General features: G+C 32.1%; 2 protein-coding genes and 1 long non-coding RNA gene across 3 annotated transcripts in view; 1 reads left to right on the forward strand and 2 right to left on the reverse strand.

Moving 5' to 3' along the window:
• The window catches only part of LOC128188800 (uncharacterized), a 21,686-nt gene extending 15,253 nt beyond the window's left edge, over positions 1 to 6,433 (reverse strand). The window contains exons 1-3 of the long non-coding RNA XR_008244190.1: positions 6,074 to 6,433; positions 1,979 to 2,122; positions 1,767 to 1,832 (exon numbers count right to left, since the gene is read on the reverse strand). This is a non-coding gene — a long non-coding RNA (uncharacterized LOC128188800). The remainder of the gene's footprint in view (positions 1 to 1,766; positions 1,833 to 1,978; positions 2,123 to 6,073) is intronic.
• The window catches only part of LOC128188799 (uncharacterized), a 16,907-nt gene extending 1,452 nt beyond the window's left edge, over positions 1 to 15,455 (forward strand). Inside the window, exons 2-6 of the mRNA XM_052860071.1 lie at positions 5,170 to 5,380; positions 5,740 to 5,862; positions 6,083 to 6,155; positions 11,430 to 11,537; positions 15,037 to 15,455. Of these exons, the coding sequence (XP_052716031.1) occupies positions 5,170 to 5,380; positions 5,740 to 5,862; positions 6,083 to 6,155; positions 11,430 to 11,502 (480 nt within the window). The 3' untranslated portion in view covers positions 11,503 to 11,537; positions 15,037 to 15,455. The remainder of the gene's footprint in view (positions 1 to 5,169; positions 5,381 to 5,739; positions 5,863 to 6,082; positions 6,156 to 11,429; positions 11,538 to 15,036) is intronic.
• Positions 15,456 to 18,584: 3,129 nt separating this feature from the next.
• Positions 18,585 to 22,839, reverse strand: LOC128188798 (INO80 complex subunit B-like). The gene is made up of 9 exons (XM_052860069.1): positions 22,592 to 22,839; positions 21,997 to 22,183; positions 21,750 to 21,823; positions 21,379 to 21,530; positions 20,958 to 21,006; positions 20,591 to 20,691; positions 19,947 to 20,003; positions 19,469 to 19,584; positions 18,585 to 19,179 (listed from the first exon to the last, which is right to left on the reverse strand). Exons 1-9 carry the CDS (start codon positions 22,635 to 22,637, stop codon positions 19,026 to 19,028), a joined length of 936 nt encoding a protein of 311 aa, XP_052716029.1. The 5' UTR covers positions 22,638 to 22,839; the 3' UTR covers positions 18,585 to 19,025.
• Positions 22,840 to 23,934: the final 1,095 nt, after the last annotated feature.

Raw genomic sequence — 23,934 nt, forward strand, 5'->3', positions numbered from 1 at the left:
AGGTTTGCAGACAATTTTGAGTTGTTCTGGAAATTAAGTAATTTACCTCAGAAGGAAATAATTCTAACTTTGATATTAATTGTTAAGGAGAATCTTCCAAGTTTGGTGTTTAGGCTCTCAAGTTCAATATATGTTTACAAAATTTTAAATGTAATTTCTCAAGGAGATTAGTGTTATGAAAACCCCAAACTTAGCATCCATAAAATAAAATCGGTTTGATAATTTTATCTAATATGTATATTTTACAGTCAATCTAATTAAAATTAGACTTGTAATTCCGCTCCTCTACGATACGCTATACAAGATCTTTAGATCTTGTATAGCGTATCGTAGAGGAGCGGAATTATATCTTGTATAGCGTATCGTAGAGGAGCGGAATTACAAGTCTAATTTTAATTAGATTGATTTTACAGTTAAATGTTAAATTATGGATTCTGCACTTCCCAATAACACAGTACATTGCTTTTGTAGCTTTTTCAAACAAATCTTTAACATTAAGATTAAAAGAATTGCTTTTATAAAATGTAACTGAAACAGGTACATGTATTTTACGTACATAAATTTAAATGTAGGTATTTAAATTTGATAACTATTCCTAATTGGGAACCTTCAAATGTAAAACAGCTGGTTTGTTTACCTTTATCAAATATTACAACTTTAGGTTTTTTTTTTACTGTTAAGCTTTATAATATTAAGAAAGAAACATTGAGTAAATATTGTAAATCCTCTGGATTTTCTGACAATAAGATGGTATCATCTGCATACAAGAGGAGAAGGTCTACTAATAATTGTTATGTTATAATAAGATAAATAAGTCTAATTACTGAAGTTATGCTACTTGTTTATAAAATTAAACAACATTTTGTCTTTTGAAGGGGTGTTTTCATTATATCTGTCTAATTAAAGGATTTAGATGTATTTTTGATTTTAATGACGTCATGGATTAGTGTAAAAAGCTAACTCTGGAATTTTAGTGTGTCAATTTCAAACACAGGCTATCTGATCTGTCATTTCAATTCATTATCCAAAAAAATTGAAGCACCGTTATATTGTTTATTTCGTTCTTTTTTTTCTATCACTCTAATGTACGTAACTTCACAGTGAGGCATTTCCTGGACTTAATTGATTATATATTTACAAACTAATGGAGTCGGTCTTTTTATGTTAAACACCGAAAATACTGTTAGTTAAAATCACACACCATGCTCCTTCCCCTTCGCCCCATGACTCTCCAAAAGGGGAGGATCCAGAGAGAGCATTTTCCACCAAGCCATGACGTCATCTCCTTAAATACCTAACAGTGTAAGTTAACGTACCTGGGGTTTATGGTAATGCTTTTAAAATTCAATAATATTTTATCAATATCATCTTATTTAATTTATACATGCTGTCTTAGAGGTAGATCTTTCTGTCACTTTCAACAATTATGTTTTAAATCTTCTTAATTATTAATACGCACAAAGAAAAGATTTTTAAATAATCATGATCAGTTTCAGAAAGTCAGAGTGAGCGGGCGGTTTGCAAATACACGTACATCTATTAACCGAAGAAGCCTTGTATTTCATTGATTAATATATAAGAAAATGATCGAACATTCCAAATTCATATTTGCTATTTTGTTCGATAATGTAGAATAAACATTAGTAGACAACTATTTCCAAAAATTCTTAAAGTCTATAAAACCATATCTTCCATATGCTTTCAATGGACGATATTGGTGATCCATCTGAAAAAAGTGTCAGTCATAATTCCTGCATTATACTTACAAAATAATCCGAGTGCACCAACACGTTCCTCCTTCACCACTAGTCACCCGGTGACGGGATCAAACCCTTAATCAAGTTTTGAGAGAGAATGGAATGCACAGATAATCAGACTGAACTCTACTACTGTATAATGTCAATTTTAATATGTTTACACTGACAATTTTTCAACAACTCTTAAAAGCTAACAGAAAAAGCTAGCTACATGTACTTACAAACACAGTGTATATTCATACATGATTACACGGTGATTCTGTTTCTTTCAAATATTCAAGCTTCTTTCCTTCTTCCCTTGTGTAAGTTACATTGGCAACACAGGGTAGGAGATATTCGACACTTTATCTTAAATGCACCGGGTACTGAAAATGATAATATAAAGGACATATATCTGAAAATTATACAGTATTAAAAAAAACTACTCAAAAAAATAAAATGAAAAATTGCCAACCCAATTAACCACATTAAACAAATTGTGAAAACCGCTGAACCAGAATCATGGATATGATTATATAATAGTTTGTATGTTCTTGTCCTAACAAATTAATTATAATTCCCGAGATCTGAATTGTTCTTTGAATTTGCTCTTTGTTCTTCCAATTGATAAATATGATAAATTTTTTTATCTTATTTTAGTGTAAGAACCATGTTTAGATTTATGATGTTCAACAGTGATATGTACGAAAGACGAATAGCGCCACATAAAAAATATTTTTATCTCGTAATTACGAGAAAAGATCTCGTTACTACGAGTAAATTATCTCGCAATCAAGAGAACAGATCTCGATATTACGAGAAAAGATCTCGTAATCACGAGTTAATTATTTCGTAATTCCGAGAAAATATCTCGTTATAACGAGAAAAGATCTCGTTAGTGCGAGGTATTTATTCGTAATTCCGAGAAAAGATCTCGTTATTTACGAGTTAATTATCTCGTAATTACGAGAAAAGATATCGTTTTTACGAATTATTCATCTCGTAATTACGAGAAAAGATTTATATAAAATGGTGCGTTCCTGAAAAGACCTCCTAGTCGACTGGATCACCATTTCTGTATATCTTTTACTTTCTAGAAACGTTGATTTAATTTTGATTAATTTTTAAATAACAACGATCATTATTCAATAATTTATACATAAAATGATCGGATTTGACATTTTATCTTTTATGAAAAAGTGAAAAGAGTTTTCAACTTATATATTATAATTGCACTCTGAAGTAAATACCAGGTAGTCCTATAGTCGTAAAAACACAATTATGTTAGTTACAGAGGACTTTAATGACTCTATAGTTTCAATCATTGATTTTGAATAGTAACATTTTAGAGGGCGCCTGTAAAGTGCGAAACGAAATCGAAACCAAACCAAACCAAACGAAACCAAAAATCGAAGAGAAACGAAACGAAACGCAATTAATTAAACAAAACTAAAAACCCATTATGACAACGTAAAGGTAAAACAAAAATTATTTGATATAATTTTTTTAAACCATAAATACAAGTTCAATGTAAAACAACCTGTATGTGTCAAATTTGCCGTTGTAAATTCTTAAGCCGATTACCCGGATTTTGAAAAAAAACAAAAACAAAAAAAACCACGTAATAAAAGTAAAAAACTGATTAACATTATAATATCTATATATCTTTTTGTACGCACTCAAGTTTGGAGAGAGAGAAAGAGAGAGAAGGTAAGAGAGAGAGGAAGGATGATTATACTGTAAACGTATTAAAAAACCGTCTTTAGTCCTTTGGCTGTGTATTCTATTTTGCGTTTTTAGCGGAAAACGGCGTCCGCAAAATCAAGTACATTGCCAAATGTAAAATATATAAGAAGATAAAAAGGTAAATTCAGAAATGCGCTAAATCAAATCCGTGCTAACTTTTGAAAATTATATTCCGCCAAAAATCGTACACCCTAAATATAGTACGTTTACAGTATTTACGGAGACATGCCAACCACACGATTTTTTTATATTGATATGAAATATTGTAAAATTGAATCAAATACAATGTGCGTGCGTTTGCAAGGAAGAGAAAGAGGGGATTTTGTTTGATATAAGGTAATACACAGGTAAAAAACCTCTTTATAATGGAAGTTAATTTTGTCAAATTACGACGTCCAAATGCTTGCTATACATATTAAAACAATTCTTATTATATGTTAGAAACTGGTAATCAACCAGTATGCTCTAAATCACATTGTATTCGATCGTTTCATTTTTACAATATTTCAAATCGGTAGAAAGATAATTGTTGTTAGAATGTCTCCTCCAGTATCACCACCATCATCATCATATTTCTATCTCTCTCTTTCTTTCTCTCTCTCCCAGACTTGCGTGTATACTTTGCTATGTGATGTCGCTGATAAGTTTTAGGACATCTCTCTCTCTCTCTCTCTCTCTCTCTCTCTCTCTCTCTCTCTCTAAACGTCTGAATGTCATTTAATGAAACAAATTAGAAACAATACAAGGTATAATGTAACAAATTAGAAACATTAAACGGTATAGGCATGTACATCACTTATTTACATAATTATATAATTTTTGCAAATTTCGGATAATCGGCTTAAAAATTTACAGCGGCAATCTGAAATATGCAGGTAGTTATGTTTTATGGTTCAAAAATTTATTTCAATGAATTTATTTTCACTTTTATGTAGTCAAAATTGATATTAGTTTTGTTTAAATTCCGTTTCGTTTCGTTTCGTTCGGTTTCGTTTCGATTTCGTTTCGATTTCGTTTCGCACTTGACAGGCGCCCCATATTAGAGTCTGAAAACAAATTACATGTATCCTTTTTATTAAAAAACACTTCAATGAATTTATTTATCAATCTGCTTTGCTACTTCTTCTGAAATTTCTTTAAAACTACTTGGCCCGATTTTATTTCAAGTTATGTGTATAAAGAATAAAGAACTTGAACTTGTGTATGCTTTTAAACGATGATTATGCTACGGCAATAGTTCATACACTTTACATAAAGAGAAAAGAACAATGAAATGCGCCATTTTAAATAGATCTTCTCGTAATTATCTCGTAATAACGAGATAATTAACTCGTAATAACGAGATCTTTTCTCGTTTTATGTGGCCATATTCGTCTTTCGTAGGTATGATATATTTAACTTTTTTAACATCAATATGCAGCTTATAAATTATAAATAAATGTATTGCAAGTGAGTGGCGTCAGAAGCAAACTGATGGGGGGGGGGGGGCTAAAAAAGCAAAAATGGTTTTTTAAAAATGGTTTATGTTAAATTTTCAAAAAAATTGGGAGGGGGGGGGGGGGGGGGTTTAAGCCCCTCCCCCCCTCCCCCCCCCCCCCCCCCATTTCAACGCCTACTATTGCGACATGACAGACCAAATGAACAAGTTTATCATACTGTGTGTAACACTGATTTTTTTTTTTACCAGAATTTAATGATATATCCCTATGCAGATGGAAATTCGCTGAATTCACCACTTCTAAATCAAGTAGTAAAATGTCCAATGAACGAGACATCTTGGAGGCAGAGATCCAGGGAAGTGTGCAACAATACTCAAGATACCTTTTATCACTGTCTCCCTACAAACTCTCTGAATGCATATGTTGAATATTGTCTCAGAGTACAAACAATTCTACAAGGTACTGAGTATTGATTCGCCCATTTTTTATGAGCATGATCAACTATACAAAGATAACTAAATGTAATCAATGTTTTTAACAATTCAAAGATGAAGGTTTTATATTGTTAAAAAAAACACATGCACGCATTACTTTATAATTTCTTATCTTTTGACTCTTATCTCATGAGAGTTGGAAGATAATATTCCAATAATTATTTTTCAGTAAAATATATTTGTTCTAAAACTCCAATAAAATGAAACACTTTTATTTCACACTCATCATGTCGGAAATATGTCATCTATATACATAGTCATTCAAAAGACAAATTGTTATATCAGATTTTCAATTTTAATGATTTTTACATTTATTTTCTGTAGATTATTGTGCCATCTACAACATATATTCAGAGACACCCTCATTTGGCAATGACAGTTATTGCAAAGGAAAGAAAAATTTTAGCTGTCCGACAGGCCCTTACTCTTCAAAAGAAATTCATAAATGTAAGTGTCAGTATTCAGTGTTCATAAATAACAGCAAAGTTTACGCTATTTGCATTTTTAAAAATAAGATAAAGTGAAAACAAGTTGTCACTTGCTCTGATTTGATTTCGAATGTTATTAAATTTTAGTAGGTCGTTAATGAAGTTATAATTTTAAGAAGCATGATTTAATGTTTTTAATTTCACCTGACATACATGTATGCGTAGTTTACCTTGAATAGATCCATCATGTCTGAAGATAAATCCTATCAAGAAGTGTTATCTTGACGATCCTACCTGTCCGAATGTCGTTAGGTAAGTATGAATTTATGAAATGGGTAGATATAGTTCGGAGTCATTTAAAACCCCTGGAATGTGATCACGTTTACATACAGCTACTTTTTGAGACCGTGGCGTGTCATTGACTATGTTTAAATGCCAGATAATTTCGGCTGCCTCAGCATGGTAAATCAATCGCCCAGTCGCGCTCTACTCATTTTTTCACAGCGTATAAAGGTTGGTTATAACTTGACATACCCGTACAGGAGAGATAAAAAATTGATTTTTCAAATATACCACTTATGTATCCTGCAAGTGCCTACGAAGTTTCTGATTACGAGTAATTGATCGCTGCTGAATTGATTTGCCTTTAAATTTACAGTCTTTCCCTTCAAATACATATCACTGGGAGTGGGGGGGGGGGTTACTAGATTAAAGTTTTTATTGGGTTTTTTTTGTTGCGGGGGGGGGGGGGGTACTAGATTAAAGTTGTTATTGGGTGGTTTTTTTGCGGGGGGGGATTGGAGTGGGGTGGGTTTTTTTCTGTGTGAATATAGAGAGTGAAAAAGCATTGGCTATTTTAAATCATCCAACATCAACATATTTCTTTATTGATTACTTAACATTATATGATTTGTGACATGCAAACCATTGATAACTTCGTTAAACTATCATGTACACTGCACATCCTCTGTTTTTTGCATTTTTGAGCATATGTATTGTCATCATTTGTTATTGTATTAAAACATTTTTTTTTAAAATTAAGTCAATCTTTCGGTATTAAAGAGAATAACGTTGTAAGAGGCCAAGTTTTATAAGTACAGAATTCATGTTCAAATTGATGTTGATTTCAATGTACTTTTATGAATAAAAATATCGACAGGTTTCCCATACCACCCCAAATGTTTTAATTGTCACAAATATGTACAATGTTTTTCGAAGTCAGCACTGTCAGGTATGTGTTGATGTGATAAAATGCCAGAACATGGTCAGTTTAATATCCCTGCCGCACTAATAGTTACTGTAAAGCAAGAAAATCTAAATATGTTCTCATATTTCTGTAAAACCTTCTTGTCTACCCTACTTGAGGTGAAAGCTGATATGAGGTTTTCTTTTTGGTTATTAGTTTTGGTTCGACGTCCGTCGGTCAATCGGTCAATATATTCATGTTTGATTTTTTCCCAATACCAGAAAATCATTTTTGACCAATTTACATTTTAACTTAAACGTAAACAAAACCGCACAATTTAGGCTTATTTAGTATTTTTTTTTTCAAATGAAGGATCAGGTTCCCATCACGAGACAAGCCGGATGTTACAACGAACCACTTGGGTTCACTCATACCTTTAACTACTTGCGTAGTTTTTACTTGTTAAATAAACATTTAAGCTTTTTATTGAAATGGAACGGGAAGCATGAAGAAGCAAGAGAAAATAATTTTAATTAATTTAATGTAGGTAGTTTGATAATTGACATATCATTGCAATGTTTTATATAGTTAAGTTAGTTACATATGTATAAAACAATACACTGATGTCCAAACTCTGAAAGCTTTGATGAGCGACGTTGCCTTTTCCTTTTCTGTATTCAATTCATACAGCAAGAAAAACTCTCCAATTTTAAAAGACATGTAAATATCACTCTTAAATTAATATCACACTTAAATATAGATAAAGTATTTTGTTGTATCTCTCAGTCTTAGGGTTAAAAATTTAAAACAAATATTACCTTGAACAGATCCAGCATGCCAAGATAAATCTTGTTGGCCATAATTCCTGGCGTCGATTCGTGTAGCTAGATATGGTATACGTAATATTTCCGTGTCATTTAACTTCCTTTTTAAATAAACAAAAGCCTTTAAATTCATGTTCCTTTTTTTCTCTCTCTCTCTCTCAAAAACATGTATATTGTTACAAGATGCATAGTTTGATGTAAATAGGCAACGATAAGAAAGAAAATTAGAATTAGTTGAGTAAATGACATATTTAGTTATGAGAGATCACGGCACACACCATGTTTTATCAAGTAAATATTGTCAAAATGTACTTATTCTTCAAGATTAAAAGATTTATTGTTGACATTACTAAACAAAATTTTCCAAATGAACAGATTTTCACGGTCAATTCTGTTGATAACTTAAATTCCTCATGTTTCACAAAGCGTTGTTTGCATTAAAATATAATGGCCTATCTGTATTTGTTTATCTTCGCATTGTTGCCTATTCAATCTTCTGTGTGTGTTTAACGATTTCAGCATAAAGGAGATGAATCGTCGAAAAAGAAATGTATCTTTTAAATACCGATATATATTGTAATATCTTGCTCATAGATCTATTTTAAAACAATAATTTGCTTTTTCGTTCTCTTAAAACATTTCACATTTCTTTTCCCATGTGTGTAAGCTATTTGCCTTAAAACAAAGTCTACAAATCGCAGTTGTTGGTGCTAAATAGCACCAAAATTCCCTTGATCGATATTTTTTAATGAATACATTAAAGCAGTACAGCTCGTCAAGTAAATTTTGATGAATATGAGAGGAAACTTCAAATAAACTTCAAATAATTGGAGGGGTGTGTGGTGTACAAAGCTTACCAATTTATGTGTGTTTGCTTTGAAAAAAAGAGTTTAGTAAACATGACTCCTCAGTGGTTTTTATAAAAATTATCATTATAAATAAGTTTCATTTTAGAACAATCCCTACCTGTTCAATCAGCAATCGCTTTGTAGTCTCTTAAAGCTGACATGAATTCATAAATACGCATTATTTTTCTTTTATCTCCGACTACCGCCATATAAGTTGTCGATTTCTATTGTTCTGCTCATCGATACACACCCCCTATATAAGGCCGAAAGCACTATTCATGCTTCACCCGAACCATTTCATTTACCCGAACACGTTACCTTGGACTTAAAGACGTGTAGAAACGCGTTTTGAACAAAAATAATATGACAACCACTGCACTGGCAAGGAATGTCCAATGAACGACGAAACAATGCAAATTGAAATCCAGACACAGATACTTCAAAAATCCTCGATAATTGTAGATCGTTTCAATGTTATAACATTGCACATGCGCAATCACACATGTACACTGTGGCAGATCGAGCATAGTCGATTATTTTTTTTAGAAACCGATGAAACGATGTTACGTTGTTACTTTCTTGGATTTACTATCACCTACGGGCGCCTGTAAAGTGCGAAACGAAATCGAAACGAAACGAAATCGATCGAAACGAAACGAAACCAATCGAAACGAAACCAAAAATCGAAACGAAACGAAATGGAATTTAAACAAAACTAATGTCAATTTTGACTACATAAAAGTGAAAATAAATTCATTGAAATAAATTTTTGAATCATAAAATATAACTACCTGTATGTTTCAGATTGACGTTTAGATAATTTATTGTAGAAGAAAATGGTACTAAACACTTTTGCATTGCATTTCGTATAAAAGCGAAAACGAGTGCAACACACGGGAGGGGGTGGTTTACCTCATTCGGAGTTAGATACCTTGTGTTATTATTATACTATAGGGTAATTTTTTTCTCAGAAACAAGTGCCTGTGGCTAATACATGTACACTTAAACAAACTACCACTGAGCATAAATTAAATGTAAAACAGACTTATTAAAATATGTTGAATCAAAGCCATTTGATTTTTTTTATATTAAAAGACAATCATGTTTTATCATTCCTTTACTTTTTAATATTGATAATTAAAATCAGTAAACAATGAATTGCTTGTCTGAGTGTGTAATTTCCCATTTTGTTCCTTGTTGTTATTTTCCTCTGTATCATCAATTCGTTTATAATTTTGTTAATTTTTGTATGCTATATATATATGCGTTGAAGACATTTTTTAAATAATTTTTGTCACCTACCTCACGCATGCATATTACAATTGAATCAATATGACAGTCAGTTAAGAATGGAACTTGCATGTGTATTTACTAAGCAAAAAATATAGGATCAAAACAAAACTACTCAGCGGAAGAGTCACCATTAACACTGATACTGAGTACTTACTACATGTTACACCCAGTACATATGCTTGATCCACCTCTAAATTTACAAAAACACAAAATAACAACGTTATTAACAAATATCGATATTGGCATCCATGATTTGTTTATTTGAGGAAGATATGCTCCGACAAAGGTAGATTAAAATTGAAACAGAGGAAATTCGGACTAATTTTTTCATTTTCTTATTTTCTCTTAAAAACTTTCTGTTGCAGTGTAATTGCAAAACTTAAGTTTTTATGTGTTTTTTCATATCATTTTACATAATTTATGATTGTATTTACTCGTCTATAAATTTACATCACTGGCTGGCACGCGATTGGAAAAATCTTTAAAATACATAAAATCGATTCAAGATAAAATATCTCAAAATTTTGATCATTGACCTTATATAATGTTAATGACAACATAATACAGACAATAAAAACTGTTTTAGGCAATCAACGGTTTGGAGATCCTATTAGTCAGATTTTTGTAAAAATCGATCAAAAATGGGTACAATTTTGGAAATTGATAGAGGAAATTCGGACTAAATTAAACTTAAAATATGAGCTTATATCGATTCATTCAAATATAAAATTAGTAAAGCTATTCGTAATTTATCATTTCCCAACCTACAAATTGTTTCATTATTTTTAATAATTAAAAAATAAAGAAAACCTTGAAAATGGTGGACAAAACATTTAGAGGTCACTATCAGAAAAAGTAGGTGATTGACCTAGTTATTTGAAAATGAAAAATAGCACCACAATAGTGGGGCTACAATGAACAATAAGTAGTTTTTCGTTCCTATTAGTGGATTTTTTTTCGCCCCTGAGTAAACGTAATCCTTAACTTTCTTTTGCGCTCGACAGTTCTCGTAAATTGTCGGAAAAATTCGGGAAAGGAAATGACGTCATATGTCAACAAAAGTTCATATAGGCACAGTTTTTTTACGTAAGAATATGTTTTGTTTACTTAAGTGTTTTTAAAGGATTTTTGTTGTTATAAATGAAATAGATGTAGGCCTATACGATTAAGAGGTAGGAAATTTCCTTAGAAACGCTTCCTGTTCCATTATGTTGCTATGCACCGCAAAGGATTATTGGGATATTTAGAACCTTTTCACGTGGCCTCATAAAAATTTCTTTGAACAATGGGCAGATTTCAACTCGAGTTTTCTCCGTTTGTACACGTTGTCTATGGTGCTCGCTACGCGAGCGGCGCTTTGCGCCGCCTCGCTGCGCTCGCTATAAAGGAAACATCATATCATCAATACTTTTACTTTATTGTTTTTACTTAACAGCAACAGCGATGGTTTCACAAATACATGGCAACTGCCCCTTCTGGTGTTCTTGTGGAACGCTGTTGGTAGTTAGAACCAAACATCTAGAATCCTCATTAATAAGTAAAGGTATGATATTTGATCCGATTTGATTATTATACATATTGATTCTAATCAATTAGAATAGAAGTATAGTTTCAATGATATTGTAGGATCACATGGCTCAGTGGTCATAAGTGTTAGGTCAGTAACCCTAAGTCGGTGGTTAAAGCTCCACTGTGGTCACGTGATGTTGTGTTTAGTTTCCTTAGGCAATTAGACACTTTTCTATAATGTCCCAGTTCATCCAGCTGAAATTGGGTACCGGCACACGCTGGGAGTTAACCTGTGATGGACGTGTGTCCCTTCCAGTGACTCACTTAGCAGCGCAGGAACTCGAGATTAGCTCTTGCCCTATGCACCTTCATGGCTCGAAGGTGGATCGAACTTTAAGGTGGAATAACACACCTAGAAAAAGTCACTCAAATTAACAGGAAATTTTTTTTGATAATGAAAGATATAATGATAAATAATCTGTACATCTGTCAAATAAACGAAAAATTTGCAGTTTGGGGATAAAAAATAAATATCGAAAATAATCATTCCAGTAAGTAACAACAAAAACCCCTGCGGAATTCGAACTCGGGATGTACGGATCACAAGTCCGACACTTTATCGACTCGGCTATGGAGGAAGATACATGATTTAGTCCATAAAATTCTTTTAATAAAACGAAATGTCGTTTCGATTAGCGGTCAGCCATTTTGTGATGATGTGTTATTCCACCTTAATGCAATTATTATTAAAATCCTTAAAATTACGACTCTTTACCATAACGGATCTGCAAATCTTTCGATTCAATTCAATATAATTCAATTGAAGACTTTTCCATTGAAATAAGACGTTATTTATTCTGGAGATAAATACTCAATCTTTTGAAATGGTTTGCTCCTCTCTTTTTGGATAACTATTTTATGTCACCTATTATCTAAATATTTTGCATCATATATTAATTCTATTGGTACATATATTTCTATTTTATAATGCCAAATAAACCATATTGAATAAATTTGTTAAAAGAAAATTATATATTTACAGATATATATAGTAAGGGACTATTTTTTGTGGCGGGAGGTTTTCAAGAAGAAAATGAACAATTTTCATTATAGTTTAGAGTACTATTATTTCAGTCTCCAAATTTTCAGCGCAGACTAAACTTCCAGATAGTTTGTGTATTATGATATATTCATGTTGTTCTGAAAAAAAAACATTTTTGAACAATATTTTTTCTATTTCTATCGATATATTTTGACTTATTTAGCTTGTATTTCATAAAAGTCCAGAAAAAAAATAACTCCAATTCTGCATAAAATTAGCTTATTTCATGTCATCTCTCCATTTTTGGAGTTGATTTTAATCAACTCTCCTATGCAGTTAATTACTCTGGCAAACCGAAAGTGAAACAGTGTTTGGACCTTAGCACAAATCATCACCGCTGACAAGACTTAGTTCTTGAAAATAATAGAAAAATTCAAAGTAATGTATGCTGAAGCATTGTTTTTCAAGGAAACTTATCAATAAACATTTTGAAAATAGTCAGATTTTATAAAATACGAACAACTAAGATATTTTTATAATCTCAGAGTCGCCAGAGTTTAATATAGCCTCGTTCAACCAAACGCTCGGCTGTCTCTGTAAATCTCCGACAAGCAGAAAGGCTCTCTTGCTTTTCGGAGATTAACGGAAACAGTCGAACGTCTGGTTGAACGAGACTAAAGTTCGATATCAATAGTGCTTGGATCCATAAAATGTTTAGAATTGCTTCGATTACTTATACATAGTTTGAAATCTATCATAAATATTACACAACATGATTCATATAGGGTTTCTCGAAATTCTTGTCGGAAAAGTCTAAAATTCATATAATAAAAAAAGTGCGTAATTCAAATACAGACTAGAAACTAACTGCCATGCAAGAGAAGTTGATTTTAAAATAAATGATAATCGATAAAATCAACTCCCGTCAGTACTTCAGTACTTTGATTTTAGATGTGACCCCCTACATTTTTTTACTTTTATATAAGATTTTACCTGCATTTCTATTTTTATGCAAATAAAGATCTTGGAAAGATGACATTACTATTATTTTTTTTTATAATTGCGTTATGATTTGATTACTCCAAAATTTTGTAACAATCTTTACATTTGCTGATGTATTCATAATGAACTGGCATTTCAAGCCATCAGTAAAGCAAGTTTTTTAAACTTTGACTTGGATATTACTTTAATAGTCACCACATGTGTTTAACCTCATGCTGTATTGAAATAATAACTTAATAATATTTCAATCTATAAATGTTTTTTGATTTTTTCCAATAATCAATTTAAGCAATATTTTCAGGAAAACTGTCAAAAAAATGGCATGTGACATAGGTCACAAATAAAAAAAAAAAATGAACATCTTAGGTCCCCAATTTTATATCCGTAATGTTTTTGGATGATTGACATTACTAGTAATTCAGTTGCCAACCTTCTTAAATTGCAATATTTTTCACTTGAAAAAATAAACTCGCTCTTTAATTGTTTGATATTTTAGAACATTTATTGAAAATTTATGTACAAAATGCCCATTTCCGTTGTTATTTTTGTGTAGGTCTGTAAACATAAGCCCATGCACCATCCCATTTCCACCTACCGCCACTGAAGCAATGAAACCTACCAAAAGTTTGCGAAAGAAATTTTCTAAGACCTTTATTAAGATTATTTCGGGTAGGGAGCGATGTAATCGAAATTTCCACAAGTTTTTGTAAATATAATAATACAATTGATCGTCCGCAAGTATATTTACTACTATAATACGGCTTATAGTGAAAGTACTTCAAGAGTGTTTACATCAACCATCTACTATGTTTAAAAGATAAAGAAGAACAAGTTTTCAGGAAAAGAGAATATCCCAGTTCGAACTGAACTACAACAGACTGAGGCGTGTATTTCTTGCATACACAGAGGAAATTTAAAATTGAGTTCATCTTTTGAAACAATTATATTTCGTTTACTTGAAGCTGTATTGCTCAAACAAACAGAACGCAAAATTATTACCTTGATCTCCAAGGATGCATGTGCTGACAAGGAAAGAAGCAATTCACTTTTAAATTGCATAATTCTCAGAGTTTGGGATTTTCTGTAAAATCCTGACAATGGCTGCGAGACACATCAAAATTATCAAATTAAATTTTATCGACATTATTACGCCTTTGCACTTGTGCTTTGACCACAAAGAAATAAAGTAAGTCAAGGATGCCTCCATAAGGAAAACATATCAATTGTTCATCTATGAATAATATGATTTTAAGCAACTAAACAAATAGGGTCAGAACAAGTAGTTTTGCAGAATCATGATCAAATATACGAATGCTGATAAAAGAAATATTTCTTTAACCTACTCGAAAAGAAACTTTATATTATATTGGAAAAGTGGTATTTCGACAAGATGAAAAATGTGATTTCCTATTGTTGTTTCAAATCCTAACATTTGCTGAAACAATTGTATTAACTATGTAACACAACCTGGTTTTTTATGTCTTTGTAGGTTTCCTTCAACACTTTCTCACAGTTTGTAATCCGGGCTTTTTGGCGCTGCAACCATGGATAATATAAACATTTTAGCACCCAGTATTAATTCTTTGACAAAGCAACTAAAACCATTGTATGCCCATTCATTTATCTAAGTAATATATCATTTAACAACCGACCATTCCTATTCTATTTTTAAAACGCAGCTTATTGATTTTTAATTCTTTAAAAAAAAAATTGCCATTGACGAATATTGTCATTTATTAGTGAAAATCATAGAAACTAACTATAAATAAACACATCACTATTAGGGAGATCCCAGACAAACACAATAAGAGTTATTAAACCAATAGTATGATACATACTATATAGAAAAAAAACAATAGCAAGGTGATCTCCCCTTGGTCTAAACGTAAAAATGTAAATTTCTAATGTGGTACACAATTTTATTTTCGAAGAATATGGACAAAAAAATTACCTTCAAAAACGAGATACTATCTCGTGAATTGCTTATCATCATAATATCTCGTGAAATAGAAATAGTATCTCTTGAAAACTAAATATTATCTGGTAAACACGATATCATATTTTGTAAAAACGACTAACGACTGTCCTAAATGTACCACTGTTTTTGCCATAAATTCAGTGTTAATTGACATACTATCTCGTGATGAAAACAACATATTATCTCGTGAAAACGACTTATTATTTCGTGAAAACGACTCATATCATTTAGTGAAAACGACTTAATTTCACGGCATTATTAAATTAAAGTTTCATTACAGTTCAGTTTATTGGGGTGTTGGTGTCTTATTGATTATTACAAAACGAAAGATCAACAATAAAATTCAATAAGTAATGGGGAGATAAAATGTCGCTTTTACGAGATAATATATCTTTTAACCGAAATCAAAAGTCGAGAAAATATCTCGTTTTCTTGAGATAATATGTCGTTTTATCAAGATAATATCTCTTTTTACAGAGACAATAAGTCGTTTTAACCAAACCAATCTCGTTTTTAATGAGATAATATCTCATTTATACGAGATAATATCTCGAGGTGTTTTTTCAAGGTAATATCTCGTTTTTACGAGATAATATCTCATTTTCACGAGTTAAGTTTTTTCTTGTATCTTAAAAAAATGTACCATCGATCGTTTCTGCAATAAATTCATTGTTTATCGGATTCTGCCACCCAAAGAACAGAGATAAAACTGGTAAATTAATTCTAATGTAAATAGAGAATATCATATAATGATTAACCTAAATTGGTCAACACGTTTGGCGTTTGATCTCAACAAAACTTTGCATGTCTATTTTTCCTTCCCCCCCCCCCCCTCTTTTTTAATTAAAAAAAAAGGTTTTCATTTGCTGTTTATATCTTGCTTTTGCATACTAATGCAACTGATTACTAGATAATACATGAACATATTTCAATTGCATTTACTATTTAACAATAATCACAAAGGGTGTCATTTTATTCCTTCATCTTGGCACATCAATAATATGAATATTCTTTGATGATTCCAACCCTTAAATATTGATAATGCACCGCTCTGAGCTATCAATTAAGAAATCTTTAATTGGTGTACATATTAATATGCTTTGAATTTTTCATAATTATTTTTTTTTTTTTACATTTTAAGTAAATGAACTTTGCTTGCCTGTACTTCATATGCATGCTTTTAGAACTGTACATGATGATACATGTAATAATGTCATTTCTTTATACATGACTGCACAATTAGTTAACAAAACTAGTTACACTAAGGACACATGAAACGTTCCTCAATTTTATATAATTTTCCTTGATATTATATTCCTTATCTTTAAACATTTAAACCTGTTAATACCCAAAAATTAATTCAAGGTACTTTTTCCGGAGCTACATGTAGAATATTAAGAATTTTCCTTTAAAAAGCATGCAAAATGCAATTGAATGTTTGTAAATTAAGTCATATTATGTATTTTCCACTGAACACTTTATATCTAAATTTAAAAAGTATCATATAAGATGAAACTATAATTATAGAATTACTTAGTGAAAATCTTTACATTGTGGAGATAGGAAAAAATAGAAAAAATGGAAGATAGGTCGCGTCTGCCCTTAATATTGTGGTCCTGAAAACGTATATACGCACGACGTGCAGAATATTTTAATTCTGACACATTCAAAAAAACTTTGACAGAAAAATGTATATGTATATATGTGCAAATATATTTTCTTGAAAGACTGGATTTAAACAGGTTAAAAACATTTATATTTCAATTGATTTTGACAAAAATGATGTATATGGTATACGTGTACTTTTTTTATGCTCACCGAGACGAAGCAGAGGGTGCTTAATATGAATCTGAGCCACAAGTTTCAGATGCTGGAGGCTTTGGAGCAGGTTAAAGCGGGTTTTCTAAGCAGATGCCCTTACATGGCTATATTTATAATTCACTGATGACTCGATACCCTAAATAATCGCTTGGATGCTTAATTTGAGCCATTGGTTTCAGATGCTGGAGAAAATTCAGGTTTTTTGAGCAGTTTAAAGTTTTTGAAGCAGGTTTAATACATATCTAAGTAAACAATTGTCTACCTTATTCACATTTGAACGGTTGATTTAACTATGTATTTAAAGTACAGTGGTAGCTTTGGATACAGAGTGTGACCTTGATTATTCAGATGCTTAGGCAGGTTTAAGATTTTAGAGCAATTTTAAATATGCTATACTATTGTAGCTTATTACACATTGCATTAATTACCGATTCAGATGTGCAAAGTTAATATAACTATCGATGTGTAAATATTAATAATTCCGTCGGGTAACATTTTTCCAATGAAATTAATCACATTAAATATATCATATTGATTATTAAGATAACGTGACTTTACATTTGTCTTGTGTTTAAAATGATATACGGTATATCATAATCAAAGAGTTTCATATTTCATATGCGTCGTCTCGGTGAGCGCTGTCATTTTTTGTTACCTATGTTTAATATTGAAATCATTTTTTTTTCTTTATTATTTTAAGGTGGAGTTGAATTTTAAAGATCATTTCATCTGATAATCTTTACCCTTCAACATTGTATTCATGTATTTCAATGTAGTTTATTTGTTAATAGAAGCCATTTGTTCATCCCGGTGATCATGTAGTTTAACCAACTCCTTTAGAAGTCAGTCTTTCTAACCCTCCAGCATTTTTTGTATATTTTGATGTATGTGTCCATTTTAACCTGCTATTTTGTCATGCTATACATTGTCTCTATTTGTTTTATCTTTTCAGAAATAAAACATTTGCTATCCATAAAGCTTGTTTTATCTTATGTGCAATTGTTGAAGAAATTCAACATTGTACATTATTCATATAAAAACATATAGTTCGGGTAATAATTCTATGATACATCATGATCTCTTTTCACTAAACCAACTTCTATGAAAGCTGATTAAAATCATCATGCAGTATCAAGAAGTCATGGTTTAAATTCAAATTGATTACTCAGTTATATTGCTAATCTTGCTTGACAAGTTGGCAATATTTGTCACCTTAGTATAACATAATATTTGTATCATCACTGTCCAGTTGTTTACATTTATTAATGAATAAAATCAAAAGGCAACAGTTTATCAATTTGATATACATAGTTTTGTCAGTACTTTATTTCCTCTTCTTTCAAAGATCTAATATAAGACTACATCATAGGATTAGAATAAAGAGCTGTAAAGACAAAGTACGGTGAGACAATAGATATTTTGCTTCTGTAAAATAAAAGTTTAATCTTCAAGATATAAACCATGAACAACACACAGTACAGTGTTATAACTCAGACGAGTACAACTCATTCTCTGCCTTCAGTATGACACCGACTGTACGTTAAAGACTGACGACTGTCTCCAGCCTCCATTACCCTCACAATGGTCAAATTTCTATCAGTGGCTGTTCAGTGTGAATGCCATCTTCAGCATAACAGCACAGTACCCTCATAACTGGGTCAAGGTCAGAGGATAAGCCATCAAGTGGCAGGGATTGGGATCTGGGCAGCATTCTGCAGCAGGTTCTTTTTGTAACAGTCCAAACTACACAGAGGAGTTCCCGTCTTGGAGCAGGAGTACTTCTTCTGGTTGGTACACCCACCCATCCCACAGCTGATTGCCTGCTTGGGCGGCCTACAACAGTTAAAAATAATCAACAACTCCACAAAATATTGTAGATGCAAAATCACCGCATCTCTTAAAGAGGTTAAGTCACTTGAATTATTACATACATTGTGTTAAGAAGATTATTTGAAATACAGCTTGAAACACTTATAAAAAAAATCTGGATGATTTTTGTGTAAATTAAGATGGTGTGTCTACTCTACAGGCAGAAAGACTTGCAGTAAAGATAATCAAAACCAAAGGGAGATCGTTATAACCTGGATATTACTTACGTATGAAATACCATAAATATACTTACGTTGCTCTCTGTGGAGGGAAGGGAAACTGAATCCCAGTAGGAACACTGATGGAGATCTCTGATTTGTTGTTAATGTAGCGCACTCGAGGAACATTGCTCCTTCTGGAGCCTTTCATCTTCAAACAAATAATTGAACATTTTTATTGACATTCATTACAATACCACAGTATATTTTATACAAGTGGTTTATTTATTCATTATTTTTTTGTTACTTTGGCCCAAATATAATTGATAGGCTCTAGGAAAAGAAAGATAACTCTGGCATGTATTTTGAAACTTAAAGATTAATTCTTTTGGGCTCTGATTTGAACTCTAAACACACTGTTAAAGAGCTTTACAGGCACACCATCTATCAAAGACAGAAGGTCATCAATCATCAATTCTATTTACCGATTCCTAAATGACACTAAAAGACAAATATCAAAGCAAAGATACAAATTTATCATTAGAAATTTAATCATTAGGTTTTTAAAGTTACCTTTGGGCCTTTGGACTTTGCCTCTTGCTTCTTAAGAAGTCTATCTAATGTTTGTTTCTGAAAAGAATTAAAAAGAATTCAATATAAAAATAAATACCAATATACCTGCTACAGGTATGTTCAAAGACAAGTGCTGCAACAGCAATATTTTTGTTAACGGTATTCTTGAAAACTTTAATTGAAATTGCGACAAACTTTTCATATAACTAAATACCAGGTTAACTCATGCCAAAGAGATGTTATTCTTTGGTAAATTTATATCATAGTTAGGTCATATTAAGTAAAATTTAAGCGATTAAGAAGGGGGCAGAGGGAGCAAAGCGACTGAGCCCCTTCTTAATCCCGTAAATTTTACTTAATATGCTCTAACTTACTTAGAACATAACCCATTTTTTCATTGACTGATTAAAAATTCTGTGTCAATCAGACATTATCTCTCTTTTGTTTACAGCTGTCTTAACTGTCAATCGAAATATGACGTCGCTGTGAATTTAAGAAATTCTTAATAATTAAAAACATCACTTAATAGAATATTTAGTGACTGCTGATTGGATAAAATAGTGGGTTATGTTCTAAGAAACAGTAAAGCACTGACATTCACTCTCTGATGGGTATAAACGATAGCCATAAATACTGCGCTTTACTTTGTCTTTTTCCCGCTTCTCCTGAGCCTGTTGTCTCCGTTTTTTGGCCCTCTGTTGCCTTTTTTCCACCTGTTCTTCAGTAAGTTCAACAGTCTTATATCCTGTAAAAGTCAAAGTTTTAATTTATTTACTATGATTAATCTTGTACTCATTCATTGAGGGTAGAACCAATTTTGGGGTTTCTAGTTTCCCATTGGGCGTAACAACTAATCTAATTACAGAAAAAAATTCTGCTGTAATGAGTTTATATGGACAAATCTTTTTGAATTTGAATTTAATAGTTCTCATTATAAAGTAACTAATTTGTTATGTAAATCTTGCAATAATAGCATACAAAACGGAGAGGGGGGTGATTACATGTACACACCTGATGGCAACTGAAGAAGTTCTGCTTGTTGTCCATGAATTAAAGCTCGCTGTTAATGCAAACAAAGCAGATTTAATGTGCATGTAAATGTAAGTTTAAAAAACAATTCTTCAAATTTTAAGTACATTAAGACACTCACAAAACCCCCTGATACTTTTTATTTTCAAATTTGAATTCTGAACATGAGTGTCCTAGAGAGCATGGCAAGTAGAGCCCTTGGTGAATGTTGAACAAAGCAATGCACACTGAACTTATAACACAAAGTGGTGAACAAAGGAGTGAATGCTGAATGGAAATATTGTGAGCATAAAAATGGCAATGTAGAATGTATCAGAGACAGTAGCACATGATAAGTACATCAGCAAGCCCTCTCAATTCAGCAGTACCTGTTTAGTTTAATTACAGCAAAAGTCGGCCTTACCTGTCTGGCCGTCATCAGTTTGGGGTCCTTGCTCCTCTTCAGCATCCCCGAGTCGTCCAGTGTCCCCTTCTCCAGCGCATCTAGCCACTCCTTCTCCTCGTCTGAAGTATCATCGCCCTTCTTCTTTGTGGGAAATGACGGTTCTTCACCCTCTAAGGAAATTCAAAGGTTGTCCTCAATAATGGTTTGTCATTAGGAGGGTAAAGAAGGTTATATCTGCTGTACATGTACATATATTTCCTCTGATCATTATTTTCAAAAAAAAAATTTAAAAAACAAGAATTCATCACATTGCTGGATATTTTACTTCATATCCTCTTTCTGTGGAGACTCTGCCTACTGTGAACAATATGTACACGTATATAACCTACCCCAAGTCTCATCTGTTACGTCAATCACAGGTGAATCATCTCCACTGTTCTCTGTCTTCTCCACCGACGGCAAACTATAAAATCAAATCAAAACAATTACCAGGTATGGGAAGTTTTCAAATAAAAACCTTCTCTATCGTAAAATTTTAATAACATCCCATTATCACTAAACTTAACTACATCTGATTACATTGAGGAGTGCCCCTCTACTAATGATAATTAGGGATCTAGAAGACTAATTCCATACTTTTTTGTCCCCATCGTCTGTCCACCAATCTTCAGCTTCAGCTTGATCTTTGGGCCCCCCACGCCTGACACGCCCCCTGACACGCCCCCTCCCTCTGGAACTACAGCATAGTCCTCCCCCTGGTCCTTCTTCTTCTTGTGTTTCTTCTTGTGCTTTTTGTGTTTCTTGTGGCTGATTGCGGAGGAGTCTGTCAAAGTCAATATAATGCATTATTTTGACATTGATAAGGAATGTTGTACATACAATGAGAGTGTAATTGAAATTGATATTCAGCTAAAAATCCCAAGATTTCTTTGACACATTGACACCTCCTCTTTTAAGCAACAGAGCAAGACGGGGAAAACAGCAGCTGCAGAGTGTAGATCGTTAATACCCTAATAGACAAACTTTTTGTACATAATGTTATGTGTTTGCGAGCAAATACGAGCGACCTAAATTGACAGTAACAGTAAGAAATCAAGCACATATAGCAGGATATTGGATAATGAAAAATACCGTTTGACAAACCGAATTTCCTCGAAAAATATTATCCTTCTCTTTGAGAGTATTTTTAGGAAGAAAAGGCATTTAAGAATTGAATCAGTTTAGAATCTACCTGAAAAAATATCTTCCTCTGTTCCTGATTCTTTCCGCTTTCCCATGGTTGTTTTTTTTTTCGGTCTAAAGTTCCGGAAGTGATAAGATAATAATAGAACCGTTATGATTGGAAATTTATATATATTAGAGCTGCTTGGTCCGATTTTATATCAAATTTTATGCACGCTTTTAAACGATGGCTATGCTAAGTATATGTATAATAATAGACATTGCAGTAGTTTTACCCATCAATTATGCCAAATTTCAATGACGAAAAATACGTAAAAAGTTTGCTAACAAAACAAACAACATTAAAAGGTACCGCGTTATTTCGCCTCATGTTAAATTTCACCCCTGACGACGAGACGGGTATGGTTGTATTACGACTTTGACATCGCTTTAAATAAAGGTCGAAATGATCAGACAAATTACAAATAAACATGTGTACGTTTTGTTCGCTAATATTTCCAAAGCCTGCTTTCTTTACAATCGATGCTTAGCATACGGTTTGAATAACCCCAATCATTCGGGGGGGGGGGGGGGGGGGGGGGGGGGGTGTGACCAATCGGTTTCCTTTTCTAAACATTCCCGTGATGCATTTTGGTTTGTTTTTTCGTTTGCCCAAAGAGAAATTATTTTTATTACTTTGAATATTTCTAACTTTGAAAGGAGACTGATTCTGCTGGTGTAAATAGGAGAAATTCCATAACTTTCTAAGATAAATGATTTGTATGGAAAAAAATTTGATACTGTAATTACAAAAAAATCGGACCAAGCAGCTTTAACACGTTTAAAGTAACTCGTACCTTAAAATGACGGATAGCCGAGTTTGGATTTGATTTTGTCTTATTGTGTGTTATAAATATCAACAAAATAAATAGATAAAACTATGTTTTAGTTATACCGTAACTACGGAAGCGTATTGGTGTCATACTGTATTTTTTTCTTTAAAATTCCAACTTTGAAGTTGGATTTTCCACCTTTTTTGTTTGAATTTATTTCTTGTAAATATAACAGTATAGTTTACATTATATGACAAGCAAACTGGGCGTGAATCTTACTGTTGTATATGTCTGAACTAGAAGTTTTCATTTAAATAAGTAAGATTGAAACGTTTAAATGTAAACGGTACAGTATTGGATATCAAATATCAAAATAATTTTTAATCAAATAAATGTTACATCAGCATATACATGTAAAACAAGAGGGTGTCGTTAATCAAATGCAGGATTAGAAAGACGCACACTAAGAGACAATTAATATTTAAACAAAGCCTTGGAATGTGTATCTACAATATGTACATGGCCTTACTAAAGCTCTTATCAATAGAAATTCGTCTGAAATTGGAAAAAAAAACTTATC

Source organism: Crassostrea angulata, chromosome 6, assembly GCF_025612915.1.
Source record: "Crassostrea angulata isolate pt1a10 chromosome 6, ASM2561291v2, whole genome shotgun sequence".
In the NCBI taxonomy this organism is placed as follows: domain Eukaryota; kingdom Metazoa; phylum Mollusca; class Bivalvia; order Ostreida; family Ostreidae; genus Magallana; species Magallana angulata.

Coding starts and splice junctions, on each gene's coding strand:
- LOC128188798 (XM_052860069.1), bottom strand. CDS start 22,637: ATGGGAAAGCGGAAAGAATCAGGAACAGAGGAAGATATTTTTTCAG. Junction 21,531..21,749: donor CGTAACAGATGAGACTTGGG/GTAGGTTATATA, acceptor GAATTTCCTTAG/AGGGTGAAGAACCGTCATTT. Junction 21,007..21,378: donor AACTGATGACGGCCAGACAG/GTAAGGCCGACT, acceptor TTGCATTAACAG/CGAGCTTTAATTCATGGACA.